Genomic DNA, 26,325 nt, shown 5'->3' with positions numbered 1-26,325 from the left:
GTAAGAGATCAGTATTATTTCAAGTGGACAAAATGAACAAGTTATTAGTGTTTCAAGGTGACTGTCAAAGAAACAATCATTTTATTGAATACATTTTCACTAATCTTTGTAATTTTCTTGTTATAGAATGTTTTTTACACATACCCAATGCAAAGGTTTACAGCACAGTGCTACTGGAAAGTATTCACAGTGCTTCACTTTTTCCACATTTTGTTATGTTACAGCCTTATTCCAAATGGATCAAAATTCTACAAACAATACCTCATAATGTCAACGTAAAAGAAGTTTGTTTGAAATCTTTGTTAAAAGATTAAAAAATAAATAAAAACGAAAGAAAATTACATGTACATAAGTATTAACAGCCTTTGCAATGACACTAAAAATTTAACTCATCAGGTGCATCCTGTTTCCAATAATCATCCTTGAGATGTTTTTACAGCTTGACTGTAGTCCACCTGTGGTAAATTCAGGTAATTGGATACGATTTAGAAAGGCACACACCTATCTATATAAGGTTCCACAGTTAACAGTGCATGTCAAAGTACAAACCATGAAATCAAAGGAACTGTCTGTAGATGTCCGAGACAGGGTTGTATCTTGGCACAGATCTGGGGAAGGGAACAGAAAAATGTCTGCAGCATTGAAGGTCTCAATGCGCACAGTTTACATCCGTAAATGGAAGAAGTTTGGATCCACCTGGCCATCATGTGCTGATCCATATGGAAAAAACATTGCTGGTCTCTTACATCAACTACCAGTGGGGTCTGCGCTTTCGCATCCTTTACAAGCTGGCACGACAGAGCCTCCTGTGGGCCCAAGTGAAGCTGCTCTCTCTGAGGGCATTATACATTTCAGGGTGCTTGAACCAAGGAGCAGACGCCCTTTCAAGGCAAAGGCCGAGGCCTGGGAAGTGAAGGAAAATATGTAGGGAAGTTTTTCAGAGCACAAGTGGACCTCTTTGTGACTTAAGAGACCTCACATTGTCCTCTCAGTTGCGCTGCTCCCGAGAGTTCTGGTAAAAGTTTGCTGGGATGGAGTCCGTCTCCTTCTGGCAGCCCCATGCATAGTAGTGCCCATGGTTTGCTGATGTGGTAAATATTCTTAAACACCCTCCCTGGAAGATTCCTCCCAGGAGGTATCTTCTGTCTCAGGCAAAGGGTGCTTGCTTCACCCCCACCCCGAGCTGTGAAGGCTGTGGCTGTGACCATTCTCCAATCCAGAGCTCCCTCTGGGGGTCATATGCCACAAAGTGGCGCCTGTTCACTATGCCATGCAAAGGCCAACAGTTAGATCCAGTTAACTGCCCGGTTGGCCCAGTGTTGGAATTTCTTCAATAACAGTTCGCCAAGGGGTTGTCTCCTTCCACCCAAAAGGTTTACGTGTCCGCTGTTTGTATCTTATCGTGCTGAGCAGTCGCTAGGGAAGAACGAGCAAGTGAGATGTTTCCTCCACGGTACCCCTAAGGTAAGACCCAGAGTGCCTTAGTATCTTCGTGCAACGGAGAGTTGGGGACCTTCATGCCCTTTCAGTTACCCCCTCCTGTTTGGAGTTCACCCCAGGCATAGCCAGTGCTTACCTCCACCTTAGGCCAAGGTATGTCTTCAAGGTGCCCTCAGCTGCCCCACGACCAGTTGTTCTACAGGCATTCTATGCTTCTCCATTTCAGGCCCCCGACCAGGAGAAGCTTAACTGGGTGTGTTCAGTGTGAGCACGGACACATACATCTACAGAACTGTCTTTTGGAGAAATTCGGACTAGATGTATGTCTGCTACGGTCCGTATAAGAAGGGTCTCCCAACGGATAGGCAGACTCTGAGCAAGTGGATTGTGGGTGCTATCCAATCCTCTTATAAGTGTTTGGTCTACCCGCCTCTTTCGGGGTCAGAGCTGTGTCACTCGACACAGATTGTGGCGACCTCTAAGGCCTTTTCCTCCGGAGTGTGTCTCCAGGACATTTGAAATGCTATGGGGTGTTTACCCCACTGACGATTGTCAGGTCTTATAGCCTTGACATTAATGCCACTCCTGGCCCCTCTGTCCTTTGACTTAGCTGTGCCATACACGTTAGCAAGGATTGGGCAGTCTATTGTACACTCATTCCCAAAGCGTTGTTGACTCAGTTCGAGTTCCTGAAGGGCAACGTCTCTAGGTTATAAATGTAACCGTGGTTCCCAGAGGGAACGAGATACTGCATCTTGATGCCACACTACCTGCATCTCTGCGAGCACTTCCTTTATGTGCTTTTGTACTTCCTGGTCATGACGTCACCCTGCAGGTCACACTTTTCCGTTATACTGATTACACACGTGTTTCAAAGCGTGGTCACGCAGAGGCATTCCCAAAGCATCGTTGATGCAGCATCTTGTTCCCTCGAGGAACCAGGGTTACATTCGTAACCTAGAGACGTTTTCAGTGAACTACTGCTATAGGTCCTGGGCAGCAGTTTCAACCCTTGCAGTTCAGTCATCTTGCCAGATTGGGAAAGGAAAGAGAAAAAAATTCTTGGACATGTGGACAGAACTGGATTCCATTCTAAGGACTGAAGTTCAAAATGTAGATATTTAAGTGAACTGTTTTTAAAAAAAAGGTAAAAATTTTTGTATTATTATTATTATTATTATTATTATTATTATTATTATGTTTTACTGTGGATATAAAACTAGGTACTGTGACATAATCCTAACACCATTACATGTTACATTTGAAATGGCACTGTTCAAGCTCCAAATCACAGCAAATAATTCTGCATTGACACGGATAAATTGTTTTTTTTGGATTTCTGAACGTTATAAGAAAGGTTAACAGATTTGTACCTTACTTTCGGTGATCTAGGATTTAGAGTTGATTGCTGGAGTTCAGATTATAAAAGAATGCACGGAGAAAGCAACAGATGCCATGCTCGAGAAATAATCCCTTAAAGCTGTCCCCACCCACCAAACACACACACACACACACACACACACACACACACACACACACACACACACACACACACACACACACATTTATGAGATGCACTCAAGCTTATGGTGTTTCCAGACAGTCTCCTTTTTTGTTTTTGTTTTGCATTTTTGATAAAGCAGGAGGAACAATGATGACCAAATAACAGGAAGCAAGTCTTACTTTAGTATTGCAAATTTATGAAATTGTTCATCTGGTCTAGAAAGAAATGGATTAAAGGGGATCTCATGTACATTCCTAGGAAAGATGGAAACAGCTCACTTTCTCCAGTAGTTGTAGAGGGGACAAGCGATAAGCAATTGTTGTCAGTATGCCACCCAAGAAAAAGGTAAGCTGCATCCCTTTTGAGTATTATGTAAATGTGGGGTTTTGAATATACCAGTTGCATTTATAATACCTGATTATTGTAGGCTGTAAGTAAAAAAACTTAATAACAATTAAATTATTTGTATTGTATTTTTTAATATAAATAATTTGTCTAAATATATTTACAGCTTTAACAATATGATGCATTTCAAAGCAGGGCAATTGGTTTACCAGGTGGTCATCATACAGTCATAATCCTGGTTCTGCTAAAATGCTTTTTAAGTTTCATAAATATATGCACGGTTTATAAAATGCAATTGGTTGATACTTTCCCAGATTTAATGGAAAGTTTTTTCGGGTTTTTACTCTGAAATGCATCTATTTGTTGCCGTGTAAGGCTGCTTGACCGAGAGGATTTATCATTTGTCGCTCCCTCTGTCTCTCTAAATCCTGGACTGACCTATGTGATCTTAATCTCCTTACAGACAAGCAATCGTGACTGACAGTTGTAAGGCAGAGATAGAAGACCTAGCTAGCATTGTAACTCAGTCTGGTCGTTTCGCTCACTCGCTTGTTATTTAAAGTTAATTCATTCATCCATTCATCCATCCATTCATTCATTCATTCATTCATTTATTTCTGCATTTGTTTATTCTTCTGTAGTAACTGCATTGTCCTGGTCAGGGCTACTGTGGAACTTGGGAATTCTGGTGTGAAGAAATCCTAAGGCATAGTAACTATTCTTGGCAGCAGTAAGACAGAAGCTGCAAGCAAAAGTAAAGCATAAGTATGGCCAGGCAGGTCCACCGGACAGAGGGAGTCAGGAGCAAGCATCACCCTGAGATAGTATATATTATACTGTAGTTTCCAAAGAGAAAGGGATGCATATTGCGATTAGACTGCATAACTAATTGGAAAAGAGAGAGAGACAAAAATACACACAAACATGAATGAACCCTGGGACAGAAAATGTCCTAATATGGCTGGCACCATCAAATATCCCAGTTTACCAATAGTTTCTATGGCAATGAACTCCCAGACAAGACTTTAAAGCTTGCCTAAACAAATAAGGTTTACACAGGAGGCTTTTCTGCCACTTGCCATAGTGCTTATTGCAATATGAATAAATAATAAAAGTAATTATAATAATAATATTATCAAGTTCACTCAGGTTTTGTGAGATTGGAGCATTTATTGCTTTTTTGTCATTAGTAATATTTTATAATAAATGTAGAATAGAATTTTACTGGAAGATGGTGCTGTATGGATATGATAGAAAGAATATGATCAAAGCTACTAGATCTACTAAAAAGCCCTGCTTCTGTATTCTGGATTAACTGGAGCTTTTTGCATGAATGCAGCAACAGAAGCATTCAAACAGGAAGACATTAATTCAACCTATAGGTAAGAAAACAATAAACTAGTTTTTGACATTAAGTATTTAAATAAGGCAACAATGTAATAATTTGGTAATAAGGGTATGACTTAATAGCAGGCATGCTGTCATGTATAAGTGGGACAATGATTTGAGCATTTGACCCTGGCACGATCAGGATAAATGAATACGCAGGCAAGCTGCCAGTTGCTCACAGGCAGGAAAATAGTCTAAATTAGTTTATAAGGTGTTTTACATCAGGATATACTGAGCTCCTAGAGACAGGCAGCATTTTTAACATCTGATGTATAAGGTCAAGTCTGTGCAGAACATCCCAGATGTCCTATTATAGTAATGTTATCACTCAGCACACAGACCTTTTGAAATACACTTTATGCTTATGAATGTGATGGATAATTCCTTTAACTTTTTAATAGTCGGTGATAACGTTCTAAATAAAGCAAACATATCAAACAATCTGTTTGATAAATTTCTATTCATTAAAAATAAATCAATCCAAAAGAAAACTCTAAATATGGAAACATTAACTTTTCAGTTAAAAAACAAAGAGGAATAGGCAGCTGACATCTGTATTACTGGAATAGTTAGTGCAGTCCTCTTTCATGAGGCACTCATTCACCATTTGGTCAACATTTGACCATTTAAATGTAAATCGGCTGTGTTGTAAATACTCTTCTGTAATTAATAGGTAATATCAACATGCATGTACACCAACCAGACATAAATTTATGGCCACTGATCAGTCATAACATTATGATCGCCTGCCTAATATTGTGTTGGTTCCTCTTTTGCTGCCAAAACTGTTCTGACCCAGTGAGCATTAACAGCATTAACTTCTTCAGCAATTTGAGCTACAGTTGCTCATCTGTTGGATCGGACCACATGGGCCAGCCTTCTCTCTGCTTGTGCATCAATGATCCTTGGCCGCTCATGACCCTATCACTGGTTTACCACTGTTCCTTCCTTGGATCAATTTTGATAGATACTGATCACTGCAGACCAGGAACATCCTACAAGAGCTGCAGTTTTGGTGATTCTCTGATCCTAATATATCCCATGCACTAACAGGTGCCATGTGAACCTATGAAGCTGGTCAGACTATTTTGTATGACTTGGTCTTTACCAGCCGTCGATTCCATGTGTAGTATGTTTAAAGTTCAAAAATAATTTTTTTTTTATAATTAATCTAAGGTTCTATTCCACAAAAACAAAAGCTTTTTTTACATGGCTTCCTGTTCCCCATAATATCAGATTTGCATGAATTTTTTGTGCTATTTTTCACAGAAATATAAGTAGCCTAGCCTTTAAGGTTCAAGGTTCAAGATTTTTATTTGTGAATGCCACCATATGTGTAGACATACAGAGGAATCGAAATACCGTTTCTCTAGTCTCTCAGTCTTTTTATTGTCAATGCAATATAGAAAGTTTGTATAGGCAGTCAGTGCAATATCAGCAGCCAGTACAATATAGAACAGATTTTGTATGAGGTGAACTTCCAATAAAGCCGGGTAAACATATCTCATAAACACCTGAATGAGTATGAACACATTTGGAAGGTGCAAGACAGATATCAGCAATATGACAGAAGTAAAAAAAAACAAAAAACAAAACAAAACACGTGCAACAGTGTTTTGAATTAAAGAAACTAAAATGCTGAACTAAAATCCAGGTGTGTAAGGGATGGAGAGCAGCTGAGATGGAAAAATTGATTTTATGTGCTGCATGACCACTCGTTTTAAGCACTTTATAATGATGGGGGTCAGTGCAACGGGCCGGTAGTCATTGTGACTGGATGGGTGCGGCTTCTTTGGCCTTAAAACACTTTGGAACAACTGTTTGACTCAGTGAGATGTTAAAGATGTCCGTTGCTGAAATGTCCAGATATTTTATTGTTGTATTGATGTTCTGCTTCCCTGATTCCATGGGACAAGTTGGCTCTTTCTGTTGCTAGGCCTGCAGTGTCACCAGCTCTAAAGGCTGCATCCCGAGCCCTTAGAAGCTTGTGTACTTGATTGTTTTTGATGGTTTTCCTGTGTGTGAGATGTCATTAGTGCACTTTGAGATGTAAGCAGTACCAGCCTCAGTATATTCATCAGTATTAATACTCAGTATGTGGTCATTGTAAGTTGCTGCTTCTTTGAAGATGTCCTATTTTGTTGTCTTAAAACAGTCTTTAATTGCGGACCGGACACACAAATACCTCCTATTTTGGTTGGTCTGGTGACTCTCACCTTCAGTCTGAATGCAGGTAGAAGCATGGCTGAGCAGATTATGGTGTTGTTAAATAATTCTGCACTGTTTTGTACTGGGCTTGGCATGACACTGAGCAGCAGGAGGTGTGATGCTGGGCAAACAGATGCCTATGGAAAACAAAGATAAGAAATAGTCTTCTTTACTGAGCTCATCAGCTTTAATCACCACCTTTTCTGTAAATCTTATGAAAACAGAAATTATTTCAGAAATTACACCCATGAGGATAATATATTACATGAAATATAAGTGAATCACTGTCTGTCTTGGGGATTGCCTCACTGAAATTCACAACAATCTGACAACAGGTGAACTACACTACACGATGTAGACAAAAGTTTGTGGACACCTGACTGTAAGATTTGCATGTGCTTTTTGAACACTCCATTCCACAATTAATCCGTATTTTCTTTTATAAGAACATGCTCATTTTCTTTCAGGGTTCGGCGGACCGTCAAGACTCAGGGACCACTGAGGAAAAGGAGAAGAATGCACAGGTCCAGCTGGAGAAGGCGAAGGTACAATATGTTTCTTATAGTCCAGGCTACAATAGATCTATATACTGCTTCTGTATATGCATTGTCCTATAGGCACATTTTATGCACAGCCTAAAAAATAAACCATAATGGTAAATAAATTGCTGTGATTTGTAATGTATTTATCAAAGTTCATAACATTGGTGAAAATGAGGAAGGCAGTCTCATAAAAGACAGATCCATGATTGAAACAAAAGGAAAAGCACAATTTCCAATTTAGCACAATGGTAAAAAAATTTGAATGAGAAACAAACCAACAAAAGAGATAAAGAACCATTAGTACAGATAATTAAACTAATAAAGGGCTGATGTAAGAACCAGGTGAACACTTAAAGGTAAAGCCAAAGATGGAAAAGGGATGAATACAGCAAACAGAACAAACAAAACAAAAGGTATGTATGTAAAGGTACATGAAGCAGCAACCATGCCAAGAAACGTGCTGTGCAACTAGTTGGGGAATTTGTGACTAGTATTAATGTATTAGGAACATTCTTTTCTCTAGCATTAACACTAGGAGTGGAAAAGTGAAAAAATTAGAGAAAAAAACAATGATTCCACTCATTTCAAAGATAAAAAAAAAAAGAAGGTTGGCAGTTTATTTCAATCACTATTATGTCCAACTTTCGAGTAGTCTGCTTTTAATGTTGATGTGTGATCATTATACCATTATATATTTTGAATGGGGCTACATTATTTCTAGTAAAGTAAAACAATGATTTTTAAGTGTTCTTTCACTAAAAAGAAGGTAGTGTAATATCTGTTATACTGCCAACAACAGATTCTAGCCAACCGACCCCAATCTTAGCCTGCTTGTGAAATCAAATTTTATTTTTGTGGGACTAATTAAAACCCATATCCAGTCTATTCTTCTGGGGATGCTAAAACTCTGATGCAAATTGCCCACAAATTAGAACAGTTTGCATAGTCTGTAATGACACTGCATAAAAGTTGTGTCTTGATCTGCCCAAATCTCTTTTGGGATTTCAGCTCTGTAGATTATTCATGGAACTGTAGAGACACTGCCAGAACTAGTACTTAAACCTCAAAGCAATGCTCTTCTGCATTTCTGTCAAATAGGCAGAGATGGCAAAAGTACACACATCCTTTACTTAAGTAGACGTACAGATACTTACGCACTAATTACGCTATTTCGCTCAAATTAAAGAAGAGAAGTATGCACTCTGACATGTACTTAATTTAAAAGTAGACATCACCACTACTATTAATATTAGTGCTGTGAACCGATTAAAATATTTAATCACATTATTGCCATTAGTTAACACACGATTAATCTCACATTTTTATCTGTTCTAAATGAATCTTAAATGGATACTTTTCATGTATTTTAATACTCTAATCAGCATGGTCATGGACAAATATGGATGCTTTATTAAACATAGAGCATAAAAACAAATAATTCTTGCAAATGTATTAAAGTAATTATGGTGTTTTGTAGTAAGTACGTAAATCGTCAAGCTGATACAGCACGTAAATCAGGACACCAAACGGAACCTTTGCTATGTTTCCACACGGATGGTTAATATCCATATGGTGATATTAGAGAAACTGTACCTCTCCTAACTTTCATACGGATGAAATCATCAGAGAATATTTGTTTTGTGAATTGGTTTAATTAAAAGTCGACATTTCGTGATTTTTATTTATATATTTTTATGTCTGAGAGGTAAGTATTCACTTAAATTCAATTTTTTTTTATTTATGTCTGTGAAGAGAGATGATAGAGACGGCAGAGCGCGAACCCTGCCTGTTTTCTTTATTTTACAAAAGCACAGCGTTTTTTTATTATTATGAGTCTATACAAATAAAACAGGACCCTTTACAGATTCAAATGATGTATTGTTGTTATCTGTATGATAAAAAAGACGTGAAGAGGATGAGGAAAAATTCCACAAAACACAGCGGTGCCTTTGCGGTCGAGTTTATATATATATATATATATATATATATATATATATATATATATATATATATATATATATATATATATATATATATATATATATATATATAACTGTAAACACTTTATCCAGCTCTGCCTTCCATTAAAAAAACAATGCTTAACCAAGTCCCCGCTTTCACACATTATGTTTATGGTATATCACATAAGGTTTTTTTGCCTGTGTCTCTTTGGCAGTCTAAACCTGTTGCATTTGCTGTACGCACAAACTACACCTACACCCCTGCCGATGATGATAACGTTCCTATCCCAGGACATGGAGTTGCCTTTGAGGCTAAAGACTTCCTGCATATTAAAGAGGTAAAGGAACATTAGACACTGACACTAGACAATAAATATGATAATGCGGTTACACTGAATGTCCATCTCACTGTTTGACAGAAATTCAATAATGACTGGTGGATTGGGCGGCTGGTAAAAGAAGGTGGGGAAGTGGGTTTCATCCCCAGCCCAGTCAATCTGGAGACTATTCTCATTCGGAGGGAGGTGCAAGCCAGGAAGGCTGCCAAAGCTCTAGCCAAGTATATAACTCATTCCTTGCAAAGCAGCGTATCCCTATTTGCAGTGGTGGGCCGTGCATTTGGTACCTGGGCCTTCAGTGAGGACTTACCCCACTACCTCTTAATAACACTTCTATTATGTCGCGATTATAGAAACCATCAATACTATACAAAAACGCAATATAACAACACGTGGCATTACAGAGAGAAAGGAATTTCACAGATGGAGGGTGAGGAAATCTGATTGGACAAAACAATCTAACATCTACATACCCGTACTGGAAGCAGTGCAGCCAAGAGAAACGCTACGAAATAAAGGGAATAAACTGTTGGGAATAGATTAATACAATTTCATGGAACAAATATTAGAATTTAGGTTGTAAATGTAGGTCAGTGCTTCTGATAGTGTTTAGGCCAGCAGCGAAGGCTTTGCTTGGCCTGACCGCCCACCACTGCCTATTTGTTAAGCTCTTTTTGATGTTATCAACTGCTAGAAACCAGTTGCATAACAGTTTAATTTTTAATATCCAAAAGTTGTCTACAAATGGTCCTATTTGCACCTTGTCACTGCAGCAAAACAGCAAGCTCTGCCAAAGATGATTTAAACTCGAAGAAAGCTACTCCTCCTCCAACAGGTGAGCACAGATGAGTTGGTAAGCATGATTAACTTGCTAAATGACTGCAGTGTTTTAACCTCCTCATTCATTTATAAGCATGCCAATTAGGTTAAAGCATTTGTACGTAATTGTCAGATTCTGTCAGGTGGACTGACTATCAAGACTAATTCCATTAAACTGTACACATTATTTGGTTTGAGAAGTAAAAGTAGTTTTTTCAATATGCACCAAATGTAATCTCTGTTCTCTAAATCTTACACCACAGTTCAGCAGGTGAAGAAGAAATCAGTAAGTATGCAGCTCTTAAATAAGAATTTACAAAGCTAACTCCCTTTCCTCTAACAGTTTTTCCTCCTTTTTGTCAATCATTGGCTTCACTCTGCCTATCAATCAATGTTCTCTCATTCTAAATAGCTCCACCTAGCTTAAACTGTAATATCTAAAACATACTTTGGTAGGGAGAACAACTGGCAGCATATGATGTTGTGCCTTCAATGCGACCTGTCGTGCTGATGGGGCCTTCACTCAAGGGTTATGAGGTAACTAAATCTCTTCTACTGTCAGACTCGGACCCTGCCTTTGATCCAATTTATATGTAATTTTTAGTTGTTGTTGGTTTTTTTTACAATGCGCATGGCTTTGGATGTCTTTGGTTTTAGAATTTCAGGTTATTATGAGGCATCTTTTTAAGATTGTATGCATACATACTGAACTGATGAAACCTCTTAAATCTGCTGTAACTAACCCGATTTACTCATTTTGGAAAAACATCAGCTGAAGTAATTATAAATTCAAACCCAAGAAAGCCATTTGGAATAAGAATGAGATTTTTTTTCATGATTAAAGATATTGCACAAGAGTTGCTATATAAACAGGTTTTAGTGCACCCTCTGCTGTACAACCTGAATTTTGCAGTCTCCTTTTTTGATTTAACAAGATTTTGTGGCGGTTAACCATCCTCTGCTATGTCTACTGCAGGTTACAGACATGATGCAGAAGGCCCTCTTTGATTTTTTAAAACGTAGATTTGAAGGCAGGTGTGTAGTAAGATCATTTTGGTAGAATAATTATTGCAATTATTTAGTTTTTTTTTTATTATCTTAATGTCAATTATGTTATATTTCTATTGAGCCTACAATATGATAATCACTTTTGTTTCTTTGATAGAATAACCATAACTCGAGTGACAGCAGACATCGCTCTAGCGAAGCGGTCAATCTTAAACAACCCCAGCAAGCATGCTATAATGGATCGCTCCAACACACGCTCCAGCCTTGGTAAGAGATCCGTACTATTTCAAGTGGACTGACTGAACTAGTTGTTAGTGTTTCAAGTTAACTGTGAAAGAAACAATCGTTTTATTGAATAAAGTTTTACAAATTTCTGTCATTTTCTTGCTATATTTATGTTTATTTTTTATACATAACTGCAGAGGTTTACAGTACAGTGCATCCAGAAAGTATTCAGGAAAGCAAGCACTGCTCATCACCTGGCTAGTACCATCCCTACAATGAAGCATGGTGGTGGCAGCATCATGCTGTGGAGATGTGTTTTTTTGTGGCAGAAACTGGGAGATTAGTTAGGATCGAGGGAAAGATAAATGCAGCAATGTACAGAGACATTCTAGATAAAAACCTGCCCCAGTGCGATCTGGACCTCAGACTGAGGTGACGGTTCATCATCCAACAGGACAACGACTCTAAGCATACAGCCAAGATAACAAAAGAGTGGGTACAGGACAACTCTGTAAATGTCCTTCAGTGAAGCGCTGTAAATACTTTCTGGATGCATGGTATGTGCTTTGGAATAACATAGAATACTTTGTTTACTTAACAATAGAATGCACATGTGTAAGGTGTGGACAATTCTGAAGTATTATTAGGAGAATCTAAATCGGTTCTCTCCACTCTGTTACACATATTGCCTCAGATGCTGCTGGTATGTATTGCTCCTAAAAATATTACTGTTTGGCATGATAAATAGTAGTAATAAAAAAAAACAAATGCTAAGAAACAATTATACATGTAGTTTGTTAAAAAGGAGCCTGTGAAATATGCTGTGTTTTTTGTTTTTTTTTATATTCTGTAGAAAAATGGAGTTTTAGTATGGAGTTTTAATATAGTAGCCACCTGCAGAATATACTGTAAAGTACAATTGTATTATGCATTATATTTCACAAGTAGTGTATACATATATGTAACCTTAAAGAGATTGTGTTTTAAGAAAACTCATCTTGCTCATTATCATGTTTCTACTAGAAAGTGATTTTTAATATAAAATAAAATATAATATGTGTGCCTGTAGCTCAGATCCAAGGGGAGATTGAGAGGATCTTTGAGCTTGCACGTAGCCTGCAGCTGGTGGTTCTGGATGCAGACACTATAAACCATCCACTCCAACTCAGCAAGACCTCCCTGGCCCCAATTCTCGTCTATGTCAAGATCTCCTCTCCTAAGGTTTAAGTCCACATTCTGTAACTGTGATTCTGTAAAATCTAGATAACTGCCAGGAATCACCTGGATATTAAAACCTCAAATAAATATGTCACTCTGGAGAAGGGTTACTGCCAAGAATGTCACAAATGTAAATGTAATACCTTCATCAAGTCACAAAGCAATGTATCACACTATACTTGTAATAATACAGTTGTAATATAACCATCTGCTAGCTTTAAATCAGAACAAATTGTGGCATTTATCTATGATTCATAAACCCACTGTTAGATATTTAACTAGTATTCTATTTCACTACTAACCTCCAGGCACAGACATAAATATATCTCTCAGAATTTTCTTCAGGACAACTGGAATTGTGTGTATTGTGAGCAGTGTATGGTGATACCCAAGTAGAGTGACATGGTAGCTCAATGGTAGCTATCCAACCCAAGCCTTGATGAAAACATAAATTTAGTGTGCCAGTCTGAAAAATTTATACATCGTTTCTTTAGAACACATGGTCTAAGAAGTACTGTAGGTCATGTGCATAGCACAACATGCAATGCTTCACAGGCTCACCTTTAAACCTGATAAAACATATGGTGATATGACCTTGGGAAAAATGCTGATTTGAACTACAAGGTCATCCCACAGACATCTGACCAACAATGCATGCAAGGTGAGCTGTCAAGAAGGATGCCTTAGAACCAGTATGAAATATTTAATAGTTACGTTATGTTCTGCTCATCTTTACATGTACTATAGTTGTGTTATTATGTCACAATTGGGGGCACTATGGTGCTAAAGCACCCAGCCTAAACAGGACCTCCAGGTATAGATTTTCCTATTAGCATAGATACAGACTGTGAACAATGCATTCCTCTGTGGAGAAAACTACAAAGAGCCATGCTAGCAGTATGTAGCGGAAGACCTATTAATTGCCCAGCCAGTGATAGAACACTCAATGGAGAGCACAGTGAGGCTTTGTGGACTCAGAGTAAAAAGGGAAACCCTGCTCCAGCCCAGTGATGCATGTTAGTTCAATACATTCAGTGCCTCCTTTAAGTCAAGTCAAGTCAAGTTTATTTGTATAGCGCTTTTCACAACAGACATTGTCTCAAAGCAGCTTTACACAAATCAACAGTTAAGGTGAATGGTGTGAATTTGTCCCTGATGAGCAAGCCGTGGCGACTCATCCTTTAAGGCTAACTACACTAACACTAGCCTTTCAATAGTGCTACAGAAGGAGGCAGCTCTATGAACAATGAGTGTGTGTCTCAGAGGTCTCGTGTGAACATGTGAAAGCTGCTGGCCTCTGCATCATCATATATATATACATATATACAGTACATATAAGTTCTTATCCTGTAGTCCTCACATCACTCATCGTAAAGTTTTTTGAGCGGCTTATAAAAACTGCTTTCAGCTCCTCCACTACTGACACAACTGATTAAGGATGCCACCCACTTCCTCAACTGTAATTAGGCAAGCTCCTAGTGTTTAGTCTTAGGTGTGCTGGTTGTGTGGAAGGTGGGAGTTTCACAAGTTTTGCTAATTAGTAGAATTAAGAGAGTTACAGGCAGTTGAGAAGGGAGCAGTTTAGGAAGAGCCTGGAGAGGTGGAGGTAAATGCTGGAGAGAAGGGGAATGAAAGTCAGTAGGAGTAAGACAGATTACATATGTGTAAATGAGAGGGAGGGCAGTGGAGTGGTGCGGTTGCAAGGAGAAGAGGTGGAGAAGGTGGAGGAGTTTGAATACCTGGTAGCAGAGAGTGTGTTAGAGAAGTGAAGAAAAAAGTGCAGGCAGGGTGGAGTGGGTGGAGAAGAGTGATAGAAGTCATTTGTGATAGAAGGATATCTGCAAGAGTGAAAGGGAAAGTTTATAGGACTGTGGTGAGACCTGTGATGTTGTATGGTTTAGAGACAGTGGTATTAAGTAAAAGACAGGAGGTGGAGCTGGAGGTAGCAGAGCTGAAGATGTTTAGGTTTTCATTGGGAGTGTTGAGGATGGACATGATTAGAAATTAGTTTATTAGAGGGACAGCGCATGTAGGATGTTTCGGGGACAAAGTGAAAGAGGCACAATTGAGATGGTTTGGACATGTGCAGAGGAGGGACATGGGGTATATTGGTAGGAAAATGCTGAGGATGGAGCCACCAGGAAGGAGGAAAAGAGGAAGGCCAAGGGGGTATGGAGATGAATGATCCAGTGTCGCAACCCCTAATGGGAGCAGCCAAAAGAAGAAGAGTAGTCAGTTCTGCAGCCAATCTAAGTCTAGCACATATAGGAATTAGCTAATTATGTGAAATAAATAATAATAAAAATAAAAAAGAGACCAGGACAGAATAGATAAAAGGAGGCTTTTGGAAGCTTTGGAAAACAGATTACCTGTTGAAGTGGTTAAGCATGTAGATCTACAGTATATAGTGTAAGATGAAGACTAATGTGTATTTTACAATGTTTTTAAATGTAAATAATGTCACTGTCCAGCTTTGTTACAGATCTTTATGTTTAGGGTATTTCCACTGCCTCTGTTAGTTCTGAGGGATAAAGTAGAACAAGAGTTTCAATTTCTTCAGTCACAAAACTATTGTAATAGTCCACAATTTTCTAAAAACATTTACCAAACTGAGACAATATGAGGTAAAATATCTCAACTTTCTCCCACCTATTTGTCCATTTTTGTTTACTGTTATATGATAATTCAGGTTCTCACCAGGTTGATAAAAACCAGAGGAAAGTCCCAGACCAAACATCTCAATGTTCAGATGGTGGCTGCAGATAAACTTGCCCAGTGTCCCAATGTAAGTTCACCTTCATGCTCATTTTATTGTCTCCCATGCTTGTATTACAACCCTGATTAAAAAATAAGTCCATAAAAACATTCTCATAAACCTATATTTTATTCACAAAAGAACACAGAAAACATCAATTAACTTAATTAACTAGGTTATTAAGCAACAGGTAAGTAACATGATTGGGTATGAAAAGACTTCCTTAGAGTGTGAGAGTCTCTCAGAAGTAAAGACAGGTACAGGTTCACCAATCTGCAAAAAATCACATCTACAATTTCAATATAATGTTCCTCAATATAAAATTGCAAAGACTTTAAATATCATCAACAGAACATAATAAAAAGATTTAAAGAATCTGAAAAAATCTCTGGGTGCAAGGGACAAGGAAGAAAATTCACATTTTCACATGTGGATTCACATGATCTTCAGACCGTCAGGCAGCACTGCATTAAAAACAGTTATGATTTTGTAAGGATATTACTGCATGGGGTCAGAAACACTTTCAGAAATCATTATCTGTGACCACAGTTTACTCTCATTCACAAATGCAGGTTAAAGTTCGATCATACAAAGAAGAAGCCATATGTGTACATGATCCAGAAGCACTGCAGTGAGTCTGCAGTCAGGCCAAAGCTCATTTAAAATTGCCTTTGGAACAGTAGAACAGTTTGGTATTGACTTCCTTAGTGCCATTAATGGGCCGCATTCAAATCTGGAATGGCACCATCAATGCTGAAATGTATATAAAGGTTTTAGAGCAACATATGCTTCCATCTAGATGACGTCTTTATCAACAAAGGCCTTTTATATTTAATCAAGAAATAGTTAACCATATACTGCATTTGTTACAGCAGCATGTCCTGATGTAGTTGAAAACATTCAGGGCATTAAAAAAAGGTAACAAAGAAAAAAAACATGATTAAAAAAAGACCCAGAACTGTTAAGCCGATAGAATCCTGCAGTTTAAGAACACCAACTTGTGTTGTGTTGGAATGTGGTTGTGGAGATTTGCCAAAATTAACCAGACTGTATTAATTTATAAGGCCAAACACTGATAGCATTCCAGTTCATGTCAAAGTTGTTCCATGGTGATAAGATTGAGGCTCTATGCAAGCCACACAAGTTCTTCCACTGCAAGATTCTACTTGATCAACAGTCCTGGGGCTTTGTCATATTTTTAATGATGCGTCAAATGCTTTCATGGTGAAAGGTATGGACTGCAGGCAGGTTGGTCTAATGCTCTTCTACTACAAAGCCATTCTGTTGTAATAGATGCAGCATAAAGTGTAGCATTGTCTTGTTGAAATATGGAAGGCTTCCCTAAAAAATATGAAGCATACTTTGCTCCGAAATCTGTATATACCTTCCAGATTTGTTGGTGCCTTTCCAGATGTAAAAGCTGCCTGATTCATGGGCACTAATTCGCCCCGTACTATCAAATATGCAGGAATTTTTATTGAGTACTGATAACAAGCCAAATTATTCTTCTCCTCTTTGGTTGGTTTCCAAAAAGAATCAAAATTTGTGATCTGACCACATAACAGTTTTCCACTTTGTCTCAATTAATTTTAAATGAGCCCAGAGAAGAAGGTGACATTTCTGGATCATGTTTGTATGTATCTTCTTCTTTGCATGAAAGATAAAGACAATAGGTTCTGGAAGTGTTTCTGAGAACATGCAGTCATTTCCTTTTCAGAATCAAGCCTGATTATAATGTAGGAATTTAATATAGATTTTTGCCCTTCTCCCTTTTCCAGATTCTCAGAAACATTTGATGATATTGTGTACTGTAGCTGATATTTAGATTTTACGAAATTGTATGTTGAGGAACATTGTTCTGAAATGTTTTTTCACAATTTGTAAATGCATTTTTTTAACAGATAGTGAACCTCTGCCCACTTATACTTCTGAGAGACCCTACCTCTCTAAGATACTCTTTTTTATATCTCATCATGTTACTGACCTGAGCCAATTAACCTAATTAGTTGCAAAATGTTCCTCCAGTTGATTTATTGTGAAATAGTACATTTCCTAAGTTTAAACATTTGATACGTCTTCTATATTCTACTGTGGATAAACTGTGAACTGTGTGGGTTCATGATATTGCAAATCACTGCATTCTCTTTTTAATTTACATTTTACACAACATCCAATTTCTTTGGATTGGGGTTCTGCATGCTACAGCATGCAAGGCTTCCAACTTTGTGGCAACAGTTTGGGGAAAGCCACCATATAGTGTATCTTTGCAGTTTTCTAGAAAGGATTAGAATTGAGTTGTAAGACCCAACTTTTATTTTGCAAAATCTGTTACATTTCGCTAACAAACTCCAATGCTTTCACTTTTACAAATGTTTGCCAGTGAGTTATTTTCCCATTATCAGCTCTCCAAAGCAAACATTCAGTAAATGAAGGCTAGCAAAATGCTGCCTTATTGATTCTATTGGCTCTAGATATCTGGGCTACTGCTTTACATGGTTTGTGGACTGTTGTGTATGCTGGCAGATGAATGATACACAGCAGACAATTTAGTAGTTTTAACTGACATTGTTTTTACTCTGAACTTTTAACTTCAATACATCACTATATGAGTCACCACTAGAGGGCAGGCTTATCACAGAATGCTGATACCCAATAGTACATACATTACATGGACATTGCAGTCCTTTCTAAAAAAAAAATAATAATAATAATAATAATAATAAATCTAGTCCAAATGCCCTTGCTTGTTTATTGGGTGATGTTATTAGAGTTTTGGAATGCTTCAAATGTCTGGTCAAAAATGTTCTTATTAGGTGGGCCTAATGTTACCATAATTAATTGTAACTAACTAAGTCTTTGCCATGTCTGAAAAAGAAAACATAGCATTTAGAAATACTTTTCGAAATGTTTCTTGTTTTTTATTCCCTTTCATCTAAGTTTTCATTGAGGGTTACTTTTCTTTGTTTCTCTTAAGCATAACCAATAAATAAAGATATTAAATGAAGAAAATAAAACAAATCATTTTCATTTAAGCATTCAGAGTTTCTTTTGATTTTGCATACTATAATTGTGCATCATAAATGTATATTGTTTCATTTTAGTGACTGCCCTTAGAGTTACATTATACATATAAATGGCATTTTAAAAGGATCAAATGAATTTCTACAAGTTTAATTCTCATCCCCACATTTCTCTTTAATTCCTAGGAGATCTTTGATGTCATCTTAGATGAGAACCAACTGTCAGATGCCTGTGAGCACATAGCTGAGTACCTTGAGTCTTACTGGAGGGCCACTCACCCACCAGAGATGGAGACAGCCAAGCCTGCAGTAGAGCCCCCAGAGAGCACACTCCCCATCAGCCCCACACCTGCCAAGGTAGACATGCATACATAAAGTCGTTTAAAAATCATTTATTTAGTTAAGTACTGTGGTTGAGACCATTTACCAGCTTGGGGCGTTGTCATTAATAATCCTTTTTCTTCCCATCAATTAAAACTATTTAAAGAAGACAGATATAAGGTAGAAGGAACTATGGTGAGTGATCATGTGATATTCTAGTATTAGTATAAAAGTCAGTATAGAAATTGGAAGTAGTATTAGTTTTTAGTCAGATGTTCTGTTAGATTACCTTAGTTTGAATAGTTACATGGAGTTTCCTCTTTCTTAATATTAAGGACAATATTACATTTTAAATCATTTAGAATGTAGTTGTTAACCTGATAATATATGAGCAAAAGGTAATGGATGAATGACTTCATATTTGTATAAAAGATTGATCTGCCTATAGCCACATCTTGTCAGCTTTTTAAACCAGAACTTTTTTTTATAAGTAAGAACTTTTACTTTAAAATGACCTAGTCCCTTTTCTGTAATCTGTTACATTTAGCAATCAATAAGTTACACATACATACATTATATTAACTGGATGATAGAGTGGCCTTCCTCTGTCATCTAAATGGATACTTAGTGTTAACTTTAAATACACATCATACTTGGAAATGTCTAAAACGTCGTGGGATTTTTGGACAGTATTTCTTTAGAAATGTTTACAACTAACCTATCAACCAAACCACATCCAATTATATACATCTTCCTTTTTAAAATACTGAATGAAATAATAAAACAATTAAAGAAATTTAAGTCCTCAGAGTGAGCTCTCTGCATACATATAGTGAAGAGACTGTTGCTTTTTTAGGAAATGCTGTTCTTACGGTACCTACTATACTGTACTGCTGTAAAAATATTAAATAAAAAAAAAGGAATCTTAGCATATCTAAACTCAGAAGATAAAAAACTTGCTTGAGTTTTTTCCAAGCTAATTTTCATAAAGCATCTTAAAGTGACCACTAAATTAAATGTTTTTGCTGCAATATTGGAGTATTCATTTACCTTCATTAAAATGTTATCTGAAATTAGGATGAATCAAAAAGCAAGAGGACAGTAACCACTAAAAGGAAGGAATCTCTGGAGAACCAACAAAAGTATCACCAAAATGAGGAGCCAAAAGCGGAGGAAAAAAAAGAAGCACGAGAGCAAGAGGCAGCTGAGGAGGAGCAGCCCTTGAAGGGTGAGCCCAAGAGGACCCACCACCACCACCGCCACCACCACCGTCACCATCACCGCCGCACCAGCGCAGATCACAAAGAACAGCACAACCACCACCCTGCCCACTTACAAAACATGGACACTGATAATGTTACCAGTAAGAACTCAGAGTCTCAAAGCCATCATCTGCTGCTAGACAAAGAAGGATTGGACCAAACTGAGACACATTCAACCCAGATCACAATCCATAAAGACCAAAACCATTATCACCACCACCACCACCATCATCATCATCATCGCAAGACCATGGACATTCACAATGAGTATGGACAAGACTATAAGCTGAAGCACAATCAGTGCAACAGGCAGCATAGTCATCACAGACAGCTACGTCCCTGTAATGAACAGATGCTGCACTCCCTTCATAAACAGACACTGCCTTTATCCCACTATGAATCACCTGAACATGAACAGCAGTACAGCCTTGAACATCAATACCACTACCGTGGCCAAGAAAGAGCCAGAGACAGGAATAAGGAGAAGAACAATGATAGACACGATGAGGCGGGAAACTGGAGCAGAGATATGCATGTTCATCACTGACTGATGTGGATTTGTAGTGAAACATACATGTAATGCCACTACTTGTACTGTTCAAATGTCTCACCAAAAGCATGCACAGATCTTGTATATGCTTAGAATGTAGTTACAAATGCAGGTTTTCCACTTATTTTTAAATGTTTTTTTTTTTTTAACCCATTTCTTAGAAGAATGGTTTAATGTTAAATAATTGCTTAGGATAGTGCTAAGCAGGTACAGCCAGTTACAAGCAGGTATATTCTTTTCAGTTTTATCTATTTGACATTTCTATTACATTTTACAGACATGTGCTGTTATCCCTGCCTAATAGGATCATTAACATTGTAAAACAAAACTAAAAAACAAAATTAGACCGGCCTTCTCAGTCTGCCTTAAGGACCCTTTTTCTATTACACTACTATTTACTGTTAAAAGTTCTTACAAAAAGGTGTGAAAAAAAGTCATAAATAATGCAAAACATTTTTGATAACAAATGTGTAAAGCATGAATAAGTATTATTATGTAAAGTATGGTTTTATACCATACAGGTTGTTCCACAACTTGTATAAAAACCTGGAAAAATGGAAACTTTCCATTTTCAGCATTGAAAGAAAAAAAAAGATTTTCATTTATATATTAACATATCATTTACATTTACTTATTAACTGAATGCCTACAGGGCAAGTCTACTGTAAATATGCACAGTATCGAGTTTAATTTTAAAAATTCTATCAAATTGCACACAAAATACTCAGAGGTTATTGATGGATCTTTTAGCACAGTACAGGTAATTGCATTACAATATGCACTCTGTTTCTCCCTCCACTTCTTATTTTCTTTCTTCCACCTGCAGTCTTTCATTCTGCCTTTTTTTAGCCCCTCATGCTTTCTGTGGCTGATCATTATAGCAATGATTTGTTTTGAAAGTACATTGTTCAGATTTTTTCACGAGTACATATGGTGCCATTGCCTACTTCTCAAGTTCTGTATGCATACATCATGACATTGCACTTTTTTGCCAACCTGTCTGTTGTCTATTACTGTTGTGTTCATAACTGTTTTTTCTAAATATTTATTTTACAATATTAGAAAGAATCATAAACAAGAACTGGCAATTTATTTTCACTTCTTTTAAAAGTAGATTTTGCACTAATATTGTTTTTTTTTGGTAAGGTCTGAAGTATTTGCACACATTGTCCCAGGGCAAAAACTTTTATTCCCCTGACACAGATGACAAGTTTCTTTTTTTTCTTCACTTTAATATGGTAGAATGTCTATTTTATTAATTGTTATAGGCCATTCTCAAGAATTCATTAAGAATAATTTTAACACAAAACTAGTAAATGATCATTAACTTATAACAGATTTGGTTTTTGTTTTTTTATGGTGAAGAGGTATGGCAAATGTAATACAGTATAATAACGATTTTACACTTCACTGTGTGCCCCTATATTTGCCACATAAACACCAACAACGCACTGTGTTATCCGCCATTCTGATTTAATAATTCATTTCAAATTATAAGTCATTTTTGATGCAATATAAACCACTTATCTTTACTTTATCTTTTCAGACCTAAAGAAATTATAATAATTACTCTATGCATAAATTTGTGATCGGTTCTATGCATTTGTGTATACCTCATTAATGCCTTGCTAGGTTTGGATTTGGAGTGAATAGAGGTTAGTTTGTGCTGTTATATCCAATTTATTGTATTAAAATTGCTGTAATGGTTTGATTATTTATTACTTTTTTTACATTCTACATATTACTGTCATGCTTTATTGTGCTTGTATGTATTTTCTTTCTTTTTTCTATAATATTGGATACAGTAGATACTGTTAGATTGGAGGGAATCTCAGCAATGCTACCTGCTGCACCATCATTTATGCATTTTTAAAAAAAATATTCTTACATTCAAACAATTGGATAATACTTGAAAATTTCCCACTGTCTAACAAAAATAAACTTTCTTTTCGGCTTCTCCCGTTAGGGGTTGCCACAGCGGATCCTCCGCACGTTTGATTTGGCACATGTTTTACGCTGGATGCCTATCCAGGCTTGGGACCGGCACTAAGAGTGGCTGGGGATGGTTCCCTGACCGGGAATCGAACCCTGGTCGCAGCGGTGGGAGCGCTGCATCTTAACCACTAGACCACCAGGGGACCACTCTGTCTAACAAAAATAATGATTTTATTTTATTTTTTAAGAGTCGTACTGACTTAGTCAATGATAAACAGAAGTTATGTGTCCAGGTAGGACAAACAAAGTGAGCACTGTCCAATAAAAAATGCAATATATTTTTTTCTATGCAAAACCAACCCACACTTTCTCTCACTGACTTGTAATTAATCTGTGTCTGTCCTCGTGAAAGATAAAATGATTACTTTAAGCTTTTTGCTCTATGAATGTTAATCTTTGCACATATTAAACGCACATGAAAATTAAATGCACATAAATGTCACACATATGGATTGTGACATCACAGTGAGACTTGTGATCATGTGGATTTGTTCGAACAGTGAGATTTTTTTTTTATTTAAAGGTTAAAGTTAATAATGACACATTTCTACATTTAACATAGAAAAATGTTGTTGCTACATTAAAAAAGTTTTTTGTTGAGGGGTGTCTATGTCTGTATATTGGAAACTTATTTGCCATTCATATGTTGATTAGGTCATGCCACATTTATTGTAGAAAAAGAAAAAAAAGAGCTCTTTTTGACATATTTGTAAGTGACATAAAAATTCAGAGCTCCAAACTTATAGTTTCAGAATAAAAAAAACCTAATAAAAAAAAAAAATTATTAAAAAAATAAATTATATATTTTTGTCTATGAATATATATTTAATTATCCATAAGTGTATAAGTTTCTATCCACTCAGATTTTAGCCATCACATACATTGCCAGGGTCAAAGGAATCTGCCATGAAGCCCTCAGAATCAGCAGTTCGGGTGCCTGTAGCATAAAGTACATTTAGTTTGAAGCATGTTGCTATAACCAATCAGATTTTGAGTTGGCCACACTGAAGTTATTTAGCAGGTGTAATGGATAGTCAGAAAGTGCACTAGTCAGAGCTCGCAAATTGCATCTGTAAAAAAAAAGAATGCACAGTAAAACCAGTTTACTGTTATTTAATGATACTAATAATATATTAATGCTTCTGCAAGTGATGATGTATGGGAGTGGCACAGCTGTGGCTGCAGTGAAAGGAGACATGTTAAATTGGGTTAATTGGGTTTCTTGCTTTAGTAATTGCATTCATTATTATTGGATGAGATACCTGTTGTGACATAATCCCAGGGACAGGCATGGTTAAATCCATATGCAGTTTAATACGATTAATAGAGCAAGCATAATCTAAAATCTAAAAGTCATGGTCACAAGCAAATAAGTGCGATACACATGAAAGCAGTCTGTAAATTTTTAAAAACACAATGACCATTTTTCCTCTGTGCCGTATCCTTCCCAGTTTTTAAGGTATTGAAGTCTGCCCTCCCTTCGGCATGATCTTAGGATTGCACGCACGGTATAAGCGGGGGCACCATCAATGTACAGTGGAGGTGGGGGACTTGGTTCTGACTCATCCATTAGAGGGGTGTGTGCTGGCTTAATTAAAGAAACATGAAAAGATGGTTATATACAGTAGTACTGTGGTGGGAATTACAAACGTTGGCGACTGGGTTGCTATGGTGAATGATTTTGAAGGGTCCTATGAATCTTGGGATACGTTGTTTGCAGGGTTTAGCTTTATATTTTGTGTGGACAGCCACACCATTTGGCCGGGTTGATATAGTGAGTGAGGTGCCTTCAATGATTTGCCTGTATTTTTTTGGTGCAGAACTGCCCTCTGAAGATATACATGAGCCTGTTAACATACATCTCTACTTCGGCTGAACCAGTCATTTACAGCAGGGACATCTGATTGTTCCTCAGACCATGGAAAGAGTGGGGGGTTGGTAGCCGAGTATGCATTGGAACAGGGTAAACCCGGTGGAGGAGTGGACTAGAGAGTGTTGGGCGTATTCTGAAAGATGAGAAACTCGCTCCAACAGTGTTGTTCCATACTGCAATTTGCCCACAGGAAATGCCCCAGTTGATGTGGGTGATATCCAGAGGTGAGACTGGCTTAGATACCCAGCTTGTCACAGAATTCCCTCCACACTTGTGATGTGAATGTCTTCCGGTAGGCCATAATTCCAGGAGACATGTTGCAAGAGCATCTTGGCAGTTTCCATTCCTGTGGCTAGTCCTTTCAGTGGTATAAATTTACAGGCCTTTGAGAACCCATACACCCCCAATAACACATAACAAAGTCCACTGTGATGTGGGACCAGGGTCATTGTGAAAGTGGAAGGGGCTCTAATTCACTATATAGTAACTGGCATGAGGTTCGTACTTGGGCGCAGATAGCACATGCCTCGACATATCTCTTTATGTTTGCCGGGAGTGATGGCCACCAGAATGCGTTCCAAAATCAAGGCAGTAGCACAGTTAATCTCTGGGTGCCCTTTACTCAAAGATGTGTAAACCCACTTTAGGACAGCTCAGTAGGGACATACTGTTTGCTCAATTGGCAGTTTGTTGGCACTGTTGGCATTTCTCTGGGGAACTCTGCTTTCCCCAGTTGCATGGCTTCAGAGCAGAGGAGCTGGAGATGGTTTGTGGCACAGGACCTGCTTGGAAGGAGCTGAGACACCATGTCGGAGCTGGTTATGAAGGAGAATGTCTAGGCAGATGTGAAATGTACAGGCCATTTTTACCTGCAGCGTAGAATTCAGCCCCTCAAGGAAGATGGCTAGGAGCCGTTGTAGCTTCTGTCCCATAATACTCCATCTGATGTGCAAAGTAGACCACACTGATGAGGAAACCCCCGGCATTGGTCAGCCATTTAAATGTTAATTTTAGGCAGAGCCATTGTCAGTGGTTTGGAATACCTAGTCGGCATAGTGTGCAAAGCTTGCAGGAGATGATCATTAGCTGTTTAGTGCTCCTTGAGTTGTTCGAGATATGTCAATAGCTTGTCTCCCTGATGCTTAATCACAGATTGCAGCCTCTGAATCTCAGCTTGAATCTTGTTAGGTCAAGTATTCTGGATCTAATCCTTGGGTCAGGCATGGTAGAATCCATATGCGGTTAAATAAGAATTATATTTTAGGATTTACAAACGTAATCCAAAACACAAGTCGTGGTTACATGTCCAATACACATAGAAGCACTCTGCGAAGCAACCAAATCCAAAAAAGCACAATGACCAGACAGAGATGTGAGAAACAGAAACAAAGTTTGGTACACAATAAAGCAAAAGACATGAACTACGGGAAATGGTTTGGTACGAGCTGAGAAACACAATACTTCGCAAAACAGTGAGGCATTAATATAGCACAAGAGGGCTAAAAACAGGAAGTAACCTTTGAACAGGAGGTGTTGAGAAATCAGGTGGAGG

The 26,325-nt window shown here is 37.6% G+C and overlaps 1 protein-coding gene across 2 annotated transcripts in view; it reads left to right on the top strand.

Moving 5' to 3' along the window:
* cacnb2b (calcium channel, voltage-dependent, beta 2b) overlaps window positions 1-22,255 on the top strand; it is a 61,098-nt gene extending 38,843 nt beyond the window's left edge. The window contains exons 1-13 of one of the 2 annotated variants that reach the window (XM_083541761.1): window positions 1,802-3,289; window positions 7,354-7,431; window positions 9,605-9,727; window positions 9,809-9,948; window positions 10,501-10,562; window positions 10,810-10,832; window positions 11,003-11,083; window positions 11,523-11,581; window positions 11,712-11,821; window positions 12,849-13,000; window positions 15,687-15,782; window positions 18,959-19,129; window positions 20,171-22,255. In XM_083541761.1, the coding sequence (XP_083397887.1) occupies window positions 3,272-3,289; window positions 7,354-7,431; window positions 9,605-9,727; window positions 9,809-9,948; window positions 10,501-10,562; window positions 10,810-10,832; window positions 11,003-11,083; window positions 11,523-11,581; window positions 11,712-11,821; window positions 12,849-13,000; window positions 15,687-15,782; window positions 18,959-19,129; window positions 20,171-20,902 (1,845 nt within the window). In that variant the 5' untranslated portion in view covers window positions 1,802-3,271 and the 3' untranslated portion in view covers window positions 20,903-22,255. Of the gene's footprint in view, window positions 1-1,801; window positions 3,290-7,353; window positions 7,432-9,604; window positions 9,728-9,808; window positions 9,949-10,500; window positions 10,563-10,809; window positions 10,833-11,002; window positions 11,084-11,522; window positions 11,582-11,711; window positions 11,822-12,848; window positions 13,001-15,686; window positions 15,783-18,958; window positions 19,130-20,170 lie in introns of those variants that run through there. The other variant, XM_083541760.1, reaches the window with a different exon arrangement.
* The last annotated feature ends 4,070 nt before the right edge of the window (window positions 22,256-26,325 follow it).

Source organism: Silurus aristotelis (genome assembly GCF_946808225.1).
Source record: "Silurus aristotelis genome assembly, chromosome: 5".
Lineage (NCBI taxonomy): Eukaryota > Metazoa > Chordata > Actinopteri > Siluriformes > Siluridae > Silurus > Silurus aristotelis.
This window is presented reverse-complemented; position numbering and strand designations above follow the sequence as displayed.